General features: G+C 40.0%; 2 protein-coding genes across 2 annotated transcripts; one reads left to right on the forward strand and one right to left on the reverse strand.

Annotated features, from left to right (window-relative positions):
- Nucleotides 1-700: 700 nt before the first annotated feature.
- Nucleotides 701-4,787, forward strand: LOC124875257 (zinc finger protein Pegasus-like). The gene is made up of 3 exons (XM_047377292.1): nucleotides 701-1,070; nucleotides 1,159-1,347; nucleotides 2,427-4,787. The coding sequence occupies exons 1-3, from the start codon at nucleotides 902-904 to the stop codon at nucleotides 3,338-3,340; spliced, it is 1,272 nt and encodes a 423-aa protein (XP_047233248.1). The 5' UTR covers nucleotides 701-901; the 3' UTR covers nucleotides 3,341-4,787.
- A 1,068-nt stretch (nucleotides 4,788-5,855) lies between these two features.
- On the reverse strand, nucleotides 5,856-9,012 carry LOC124874699 (L-seryl-tRNA(Sec) kinase-like). The gene is made up of 6 exons (XM_047376173.1): nucleotides 8,516-9,012; nucleotides 8,110-8,356; nucleotides 7,814-8,015; nucleotides 7,644-7,719; nucleotides 7,444-7,537; nucleotides 5,856-7,358 (listed from the first exon to the last, which is right to left on the reverse strand). The coding sequence occupies exons 1-6, from the start codon at nucleotides 8,732-8,734 to the stop codon at nucleotides 7,132-7,134; spliced, it is 1,065 nt and encodes a 354-aa protein (XP_047232129.1). The 5' UTR covers nucleotides 8,735-9,012; the 3' UTR covers nucleotides 5,856-7,131.
- Between the last annotated feature and the right edge of the window lie 902 nt (nucleotides 9,013-9,914).

Raw genomic sequence — 9,914 nt, forward strand, 5'->3', positions numbered from 1 at the left:
CACACACACACACACACACACATATATATATATATCATTTAACATCTAAAAGTACTAAAAGCAATTAATTTCATTTTCCACAGATTTTTAATTGAGGTTATGTCTGGAATTTGACCAGGCCATTCTAATTCATAATAAAACATAATACATAACTAATACATTTGTTATTTACTTTTCGAGTAAATATATACTGTATGTACAGTAAGCGTGTTTGTATTTGTTTATATATTTATTTTCTCTTTTTGGCACCATGCAACACTCTAAATGTCAGTGTACTATCTACAATAATTATAAATATATTCAAATGCAAATAAGACAGTAGGCCTACCGTCCATGGATAAACAACGTATTCTGATCTGACTTTTGAAAATAAGTAACTTAATGTATTTTTAGTCACAATTAAGTCGTAATTAATAATATTGATACCAATAAAGTATTTTAAAAACTATTATTAACAGCGCTATTATCGACACTGCTTGTTAGGAATAACGCATGACTAAAGATATTGGAAATCATCTAATTACTGGGGATTTTAATGAATAATTGTTGTAACTTTATGTATATGTATTCAGGGCGTAGTAAATAGTTTATACCAGAAATGTAGATTTTAAAGAACGTTTTATTTTAACACAATAAATTGTTATGCCACTCACAATATGGCGGCGACATTGACGTAAGACACTTCTATAGAAATAAAAAACATGAGCTTCATTTCCTTGTGCGGACTGAGCTTCAAGTCGAAACGTGAAATGGGAACCCAGATGAAGATGGTTTAAACCTGAGTTTAATAGAATGTCTTCAGAGAGATGAAGAAATAGCAATGGCATGTTAGCAATGATGCTAACAGATAACTACTGGAGAGAAGATCAGCTGCGACACGACTCTCTCTAGACATCTTTTGATGTTCTTTCAGGTTCAGCAGAGAGAACAAAACATGGAGGAGATAAAGACTGAGCCTGTGGATTTCGTGAAAGAGTTTCAAGAATACCTAACCCAGCAAACTCAACATGTCAACATGATCTCGGGCTCTGTTTGTGTTGAAAAGGAGACAACGGAGCACTTTCAAGCCGGTGGGAAGGAGTACAATGCAAAATAGTGAAAATATGTGTCAGATTATTCAAATAGTGAAGTCATATATGTATATATGTGTGTTTGTAGTTGCCCCCAGATGTGAGCAGAATGTCCTGCACCCTCCTTCTGTGGAGGTGAGCCTGCCTGTGGAGGATGGATCAGATATACAAGTGGAGGGTCTGGAGAGAACCTGCGATGGGAAATACAAGTGTAGCTACTGCAACTATGCTAACAAGGGCATGGCTCGTTTAATAGAGCACATCCGCATCCACACAGGTCAGAGCTCCTATTACATTTTAACACTGTAGGTGATTATAATAAACTGCTCACAAACAGTTCAGGCATATTTTATTGGCATCTTTGGTAAAGGTGTGTTTAAAAACATCTAATATATTTAGGGGAAAAACCTTTAATTTGAATTAATGCCAGTGGAAAAACAACAGAAAATATGAACCATTTCCTGTGTTGATTTGGCTAAATGTTTTAAACCTATTTTTGCCTGACTGAAATTGCCCCTTAGATTTCTACCTAAAGCGTGTCACCCTAACAAGGTTCCCAAGGCCTTTGGAAGAATAGGCCCACAGCCTCACAGATCCCCCACCATACTTCACCATAGCCATGCAGTGCTTTCCTATCTATTAATCACATCTGGATTGGTGTCGAAAAGCTAGTAGGATGGAAAAGGGTTGTTTTTTTCCAGGCAAGCCACCAAAACAACTAGTTGGTTTGTGGATACTATCCAAATATTGTTATTATTTGGACTTGATGACGCTAATATGCCACTTTGGAGATATGTCATCTTCTTTCCTGTCGTCCTCACTAGGGGTGGTAAGATAGTTCAATGTGTTTTAATAACTGACCTGGCTGTATGTATGTAAATTTAGATGAGTTGTTTTTTTCTTGTAGCCATGTTCTCACTTTTGAACATAAGCATTCACCTGCCTTACTTGTATGGGATGTTGTCTTGTCTCCAACTTCGAAGAGTCGCTAAAGGAAAGGTCTCTGTACCATGTCATATTTTACCCCAGTAGTACACTCTCATCAACTTAAAAAATGAAAGCATGCATCATAATTTATTTCATGGCGATCGTTAGGGATACCAATAATTAATTATTTACAATTAACAGATTAGACATGATGGTATTGCAATGAAACTTTAATTACATTCCTTTTACAAATTTTTACCAGGGTTGCCAGTAAATTCTGCTGCCGGTTTCTTACATCATTTATTTTTTTAATAAGGCATCTCTACATATTATTTACATATAAGATTTTTTTTTCCATAGAATATATTTATCAGTTATGCCTTATTACCTGTGTTGGGTAATAACATTTGGAAATATCCCTTTATACAGGCGAAAAACCGCACCGCTGCCAGCTGTGCCCATTTGCTTCTGCATACGAGCGCCACTTGGAAGCACACATGCGCTCCCACACAGGAGAGAAGCCATACAAGTGTGACCTCTGCGCCTTCCGATGCAGCGACCGCAGCAACCTATCACACCACCGCCGCCGCCGCCACAAGCTCCTGCCCACCAGGGCGGTCCGTTCATCTTTCTCCAACAAAAGGATGCTGAGCGCTTTGCAAAAGAGGACAGGGTCGCTGGGCTTCGGCCGCCGGCTTCTGATCAACCTTAACCCTCCGTCAGTTGTCATGCCCAGGTCTGACTATTTTAACGAATTTTCACACAAAATCCACCAGTTGAACAGCAGCGAATACAAAACCCCTCCTAAGGTAGACAAGAACGAGAGCCAAAACAGAAGTGAAAATGGTTTTAGAAACTCACTGGATCAGCTTTCCACTTATGCAGGTCAGTTGACCAACCCTCACCCTGAGTCTCAAAGTCCTGTGTCCCCAGACAGGCAGTCCTTAGAAGATGAGAAACCGATCCTTGTGGGACAGGTTGCAGTGTGCTCCAACGGCGTGCAAACATCTCCACCCAAAGAGGAGTCTTCCACCTCAGGTCACAAAAGCTGCAGTCCTGGGTCTGGCTGTGGCATGGAGACAAACATCAACACTTTCAGTGGAAGTGTTAGCAACAGCCAGGCGAGCACACCAGCTCCTGCTGCAAATGCTCCAAATGAAGAAGACCAAAACTTCTTACACAGATGCCAGCATTGTGATATTCACTTTTCTGATAACATAATATATACCATTCACATGGGCTGCCATGGCTATGAACATCCATTCCAGTGCAACATCTGTGGTCATATGTGCATGGACAAATACAATTTTGCATGCCATTTTGCCCGTGGACAACATAAGTGATATAAGTACTCAGGCATCTAAATTGGAAAAAAATAACGATTTCTTCCTGAACTATTTATCCCTTGAGCTTATGATTTGTCACATTAAAACCACAAACCTCAATGCATTTCTTTTTTTATGAGATAAACCAACACAATGTGGTGCATCAGTCTGAAGTGGAAGGCAAATAGTACATTGTTTAAACCCCGTTTTATTTGATACAACTAAACAAACTGCAGTGCAACCAATTACCTTCAGTGGATAGACAGCACTGTTGATTCTGTTAGCCGAAAATGGAAAGAGTACGGCACAACTGTCCACCTACACTGACAGGCCAAGTAGCTCTGGAGGAGCTGCAGGCATATACAGCTCAGGTTGAAATGACAACGATTATAATGCAAAACACACCTATCCAATAGTGAAACATGGTGGTGGTAGATAATGCTATGGGGAGGCTTTTCTTCAGCAGGAACAGAGAAAATTGGTGATAGTTGATGGGAAGATGGATTAAGCTAAATAGCTGGCAATTTGTTAGAGGGCGCAGATGACTTGAATCTGCAGCAGAGGTTTACCTTCCAGCAAGACAATGACCCTAAACATACAGTCAGAGCTAAAAGGTTTACATCAGAGCATATTTATGTATTAGAATGGCCTAGTCAACTTCCAGACATAACTTCAATTGAGAATCTGTGGAAAGACTGATGTTGACAGATGTTTTCAATCCAGTCTGACTGAGCTTGAGCTGTTTTGCAAAGATTGGTTTAAAAATAAAAAAAGTCAGTTAGCAGATGTGCAAAGCTGGCAGAGCCCAAATGTAAAGGACCTGCAGCTATAAGTGCAGCAACAGATGGTTCTCAGTGTAAAGACTCAGGGGGAGGGTGAATGAAAATGTCACATTTTTCAGATTAATTATTTTAAAAAGTCAAAAAACATGTTATTTTTCTTCCACTTCACATTTATGGATTGTTGTGTTGATCTGTCACATAAAAAAAACTAACTTCAATACTTTGAAGTTTGCAGTTGCAGTGTCAAAAGGTCCAAGGAGTATGGATAGATAAGCAAGGCACTGCAGGGTGTTAAAGCAAAGCAAAACTTGTTCATCCAACTCTGAAAGTTTCTGGTCTGTGCATATTATGTTAGCAATAAGCATACAGGGTCATTATAAAGCACATGGTACTCATTTGTGGTCCTGGTTTAAAGACTCAGGATCTGTAACGTTACATTACTCAGGAGACTTTTCAAAGGACCTGTCGGCTTTCACAGTAAAACCTAGAAGTGAGCTCTTTTAAGCACTAAGAAATACACTGTCTGGCCAAAAAGCAGCCACCACCAAAAAAGGTCACACTAATATTTTGTTGGACTGCCTTTAGCTTTGATTACGGCATGCATTCACTGTGGCATTGTTTCGATAAGCTTCTGCAATGTCACAAGATTTATTTCCACCCAGTGTTGCATTAATTTTTCACCAAGATCTTACATTGATGATGGTAGAGTCTGACCGCTGCACAAAGCCTTCTCCAGCACATCCCAAATATTCTTAATGGGGTTAAGGTCTGGACTCTGTGGTGGCCAATCCATGTGAGAGAATGATGTCTCATGCTCCCTGAATCACTCTTTCACAATTCGAGCCCGATGAATCCTGGCATTGTCATCTTGGAATATGCCCGTGCCATCAGGGAAGAATAACTCCATTGATGGAATAACCTGGTCATTCATTGTATTCAGGTAGACAGCTGACCTCATTCTTTGAACACATACTGTTGCTGAACCCAGACCTGACCAACTGCAGCAACTCCAGATCATAGCACTGCCCCCGCAGGCTTGTACAGTAGGCACTAAGCATGATGGGTGCATCACTTCACCTGCCTCTCTTCTTACCATGATGCACCCATCACTCTGGAACAGGGTAAATCTGGACTCATCAGACCATGACTTTCTTCCATTGCTCCAGAGTCCAATCTTTATGCTCCCTAGCAAATTGAAGCCTTTTTTTCCGGTTAGCCGCACTGATTAGGAAATGCTCTTACTTTCACTATTAAACATAGCCCAGAGTTCTTCTGTTCTTTTTGTTTGATTTCACCAAACATTTAAGTGATCACCAATCACAATCATCAAAGACGATGTGTCCCCACTATCCTTCCAATTTTTAATAAAGCGTTGGACAGTTAACCCAATTTTGGTAGTTTCTTCAATCTCCTTAGATGTTTTCTCTGCTTGATGCATGCCAATGATTTGACCCTTCTGAAACAGACTGAGATCTTTTCCACAACCACAGGATGTGTCTTTCGATATGGTTGTTTAAGAAATGAGAAGCAACTCATCGCACCAATTGGGATTAAATAACTTGTTGCCAGCTGAAACATAATCACCCATGCAGTGATTGTCCAATGGGAGGCTTGTACCTATTTGCTTAGTTGAATCCAGGAGGGGACTTTTTCTTGGCCTGGCAGTGTAACAGCCTGGCTTTTTCAGATACCAACAGTATATGAAAAACTCACTCAAGCACAATCACATATATTCTGCGACTTCATACCAATCAACTTTCCTAATTCTACTTGTTTTATTATTGATCAACTGTCAACAAGTTACACATTTTAGGAAGCTACTGTACATGTAATTTATTTCAAATAAAAGACCAAAGCAATATTTACATGTTTGTGTTCACACTGCCAACCTGTTTTACATCCAGTTCCTGGATGTGTAAAAAGCTATAAAGTTCATCTTTTATTGCATGTTGTCACACAAAAAAAAATGAAAAAAGTCCAACTTTTAGTTGGTGGGGGAAAGGAATACCATTTAAATCACAGATGGAAACCCTTTAAAATAAATGCAACTGAAGCATTTTTAAACAGTGTCAGCCCATTGATTTTCTGTTTCTCAGGGCTATAAACACAGCGTGACACAGACGTCCATTTCTCTTAGCCACTAGCCACAAAGCTAGACGAAGGCCTAGGTTGACCTAGTCACCACGTACAGTGAACGAGATGGTAAAGGAGAAAGAAAAAAAACTAGAGAGCTTCACCAGAGTAACCATTAGATGCTGTCTATATACCAGCCAGTTTGGAGCATAACAGAAAAATAGTATTTTTTTTGTCCAACCATCTTAAACAAAAACCCATGGAGTTTTCCTGGTGACCTTGTTATAATGCATGACACCATAAGCTCTTTGAAAACCAGAACATTGTAAATTAAAAACATGGTGGACTCGACTAGCTAATTAAGATGAGGCATCGCTGACTCTTTGAGCAGGATAATGATCTAAAACATCTAGCCAAATCAACAGAGAAATGGTTCACAAGATACAAAATCAACCAATTAATGCAATAAAAATGTATTTAAACTTTTTATCTTCTTTGTCAGAAGTACCCAATGCGTGTGGAGGTTGCTATATCTACTGTATACTTTAATAATAGTCAAGCTATTTTAGACCTTACTAACTTGCATGTTTTTTTTATTCCAATAGTTAGAGATTATCATTTAATTATGAAGTTCTGGACTTCCTGTGATTTAGAAGAAGAAAAAAAAAAAAGATCAGGTAACGTACATTTGTTTCAACTCGATTGAATGTCAGGAGTTAGTGATTTGGTTAAACTTTGCACCACATCACGTTGGACAGAAAAGGAAAAAGTTTTATCTTTCTTTGTCCTAGTTTGTCAAAGAACTAAATTATTCCAACATGAAACAACTTTCAGGAGATTGTCTCACTAACCTGTGAGCAAATATTCAGCAAACATACATTTTGTATTAATTTAAATATATACAAGCATCACACATTTATTATGAAAAGCACTTTGAAATTATCTTAAAGAAAATCACATTGTTTTATGGATGATTATAAACTGTGACAGGATTTCGTTCTTTTTGTCATCGAAAACACTCTCCACTGCTCTCTTCACCACCTGCGCCACATTGACGTCCTCCTCTTGAAGGAAACGGACCTCCTGCAGGAACTGTTTCCGTAGATCGAGAAGGAATGTTGCTTTGCATTCGTTCAGCCGAGCAGCCAGAACCCGCATATGTTCAGAAGGGACTTGATTTTCTACAAATAAAGGTGGCAACGGTCGTCGTTATGAAACGTGACAAATGCATGTAGGAAACGTTATCTGGGAAAGGCCTCAGCTGACCTGTGGCAGTCTTCATAGCCTCAGATATCAGACGTCGACAAGCCTGATCAGCCTGGTGGACCACGCTCATGGCACATTTGAGACGATCAGCTTCCTGCAAAATTAACAAAATACATTTGTGAGAAACTATCCACATGTGTAGCTTTCAGCTTTAAATTCCCGTTTAGTGTGTTTATTAGATTTGAGAAACAGCAACACACCTTTTGTTCAGTGTTATCTTCAGCGGGGCTCAATGGATTATTTAGTGCCGTAGAGATCAACTCAATTACTCTCTGGCTGATAAAAAGTCACACAGGAAGATAAACCCAAAAAAAAGCTTCATTAACTACCTTGAAATAAAAAACAAAAACTGTTAATTCTGCTGTCTTACATGTCGGACTTGGACACATCGTTTGTTGAGTTGAGTGAGATACTTGGGAATTCCCACGGGTTCTTATGTGGATTTGGATATTCCAAACGCTTCTCCATCTCCATGATCACTTTGACGGGAGTGGGTCGAGGCCTGCTTTGGTTTCTGCTGATGCAGGTCTCTAAATCACACTGCAGATACACCTGGCAGAAACCCAGCGAAACTGCAACCACAACTGACACGTTTTAAAACACCACCTCAAAGACCTCATGTTGATCAGGAGCATTTTTTTTTTTTTTTTGACTAAGAGTCCTTACGCTTTCTCGCAAGCTGGTACACTTCGTGTCTCATGCTTTGGTAGTAGAAGTTGTCATCTAAAAGAAAAAGCAGTGGCGTCCCATCAGTGTTTAACTCTTCAGGCTGCAGCAGAGGTTGAACACATAGTTGCCATGCAGCTCCATGGATGAGAGGGCTGCTTGGCAACTCCACAACCACTTCAGGCCTCTCCAAAAACTGCTCGATATACTGCAGCACTGCTTGTCTGTGGGACTTCCAATTAGTGTGCTAGAAAGGAACAAAAGAGTCCATGATCATTGATAGAAATCTGCCTATTTAGGAAAATTTGGAAGACAGACAGATTTTAAACATACTTTCTGTTATCGGGTTACTGAAATAAATGAACCTTTCGGTCATACTATCTTCTTAAACTATCCAAGCTCCTACCATGTCTTTCAGTTTGACACCATCCTCCTCCACTTCAGTGTAATAAGCCTGCTCGGGGATCAGCTCATCGTAGGACACCACTGCTGCTTTCCAGCCGTGCTCTATAGCGGTACCGAGAACCCTGTGGGTCAGCGTTGACTTCCCAGCGCCAGGCAGCCCGCAAAAGACGCACAAACAGGCCGGAGCCCTGAGGACCCTCTGGGACACCGCTGCGGCCATAAGCTCCTGCAGATACCGTAATTGGCGCAAGAAACATCCAGCTGCAAGGCAAGCGTCGACCTCAGTCCTCTTCCGGTTCACAAATATGTATTTACTCTCATGCCCTAACTTGATCTGAGATTTTGCCACATAACCATGGCTTTAATAACAAGCGGTATTTATAAGTCGTTATAAAAAGCCTGTGTTGTTTATTACGCTAAGCACAGTCTTGAGCCAGAAGAACATGCGCATGCCCCAACCACCCTGCCTCTTCTTCCCTTGGAAGTTAGCTGGTGGTTGGCAAACCAACCTAAGGTGCATTTACCGCCACCTACCGGACTGGAGTGTGGACGTCAAAGATAGAGGCAATTTGCTTATGTATGTACTGTACCTCGGGCTATATATACCCCGATGTATTATACAAAAATTGAATACGAAATAAACAACCCTGTGTTGTTTCAGAAATCCCATATTTTTCGATATATCTCTTAATAGATTAACTAAAGTAAGTGCCTTTCTCTCTCCACTTAGGGCTGATGTTAGATATTAACTCTCATCTTAGTATTTGTTAAACTTTACTAAGACAAGTTCAACCATTTCTTACTGACCACAATAGCTACATGCTCTCATTTGACGTTTTCCTAATGGGTAAAGAGAAAGAAACGTCCTACATGAACTAGCAGGTTTTTTGAACTGTGGGTCTTCAAAAAATAAAATGCAAGACTTTCACATTTAGAAAGTGTAAAGTACAGCAATCATGCATAAGGTTGTGAACACTGACAGGTGAAGCAAATAACAGAATTTCTTTCTATTAAGACAGTAAGTAAACATTTTGTCCTCAAAGTAGACTTGTTAGAAGCAGAAAATACAGACACTTTGCAGATTTGAGTGAGTATGGTGAGACCTACACTGTTATGGCTAGAAGACTAGGTCAAAGCATCTCCCAGCACTTGTGGGATGTCCATGATCTGAAGTGGTCAGTGCCTATCAAAAGTGATCCAAGGAAGGAACATTGGTGAATGTGTGACAGGATCATGGGTATCCAAGGCTGACTGGTGCACATGGTGTGTTAATGCTGGTGGGTGTGGTCCACTACTGTGGCTCAAACTACTAAGAAATTAATGGTGGTTCTCATTGAAATGTGTCAGAATACACAGTACATCACTGTTTGTCTGAAACTGCACTGACACCATCCTCCTTG

The sequence above is a fragment of the Girardinichthys multiradiatus genome, chromosome 10, assembly GCF_021462225.1.
Source record: "Girardinichthys multiradiatus isolate DD_20200921_A chromosome 10, DD_fGirMul_XY1, whole genome shotgun sequence".
Classification (NCBI taxonomy): Eukaryota; Metazoa; Chordata; class Actinopteri; order Cyprinodontiformes; family Goodeidae; genus Girardinichthys; species Girardinichthys multiradiatus.

Excerpts from the sequence above, each read along its gene's own strand:
- LOC124875257 (XM_047377292.1), top strand. The coding sequence starts at position 902 with ATGTTCTTTCAGGTTCAGCAGAGAGAACAAAACATGGAGGAGATAAAG. Across the intron at positions 1,071-1,158 it reads AACGGAGCACTTTCAAGCCG|TTGCCCCCAGATGTGAGCAG; the intron begins GTGGGAAGGAGT and ends GTGTGTTTGTAG. Across the intron at positions 1,348-2,426 it reads GCACATCCGCATCCACACAG|GCGAAAAACCGCACCGCTGC; the intron begins GTCAGAGCTCCT and ends CCCTTTATACAG.
- LOC124874699 (XM_047376173.1), bottom strand. The coding sequence starts at position 8,734 with ATGGCCGCAGCGGTGTCCCAGAGGGTCCTCAGGGCTCCGGCCTGTTTG. Across the intron at positions 8,357-8,515 it reads GTGTCAAACTGAAAGACATG|CACACTAATTGGAAGTCCCA; the intron begins GTAGGAGCTTGG and ends GTTCCTTTCTAG. Across the intron at positions 8,016-8,109 it reads GTACCAGCTTGCGAGAAAGC|TTTCGCTGGGTTTCTGCCAG; the intron begins GTAAGGACTCTT and ends TTGTGGTTGCAG.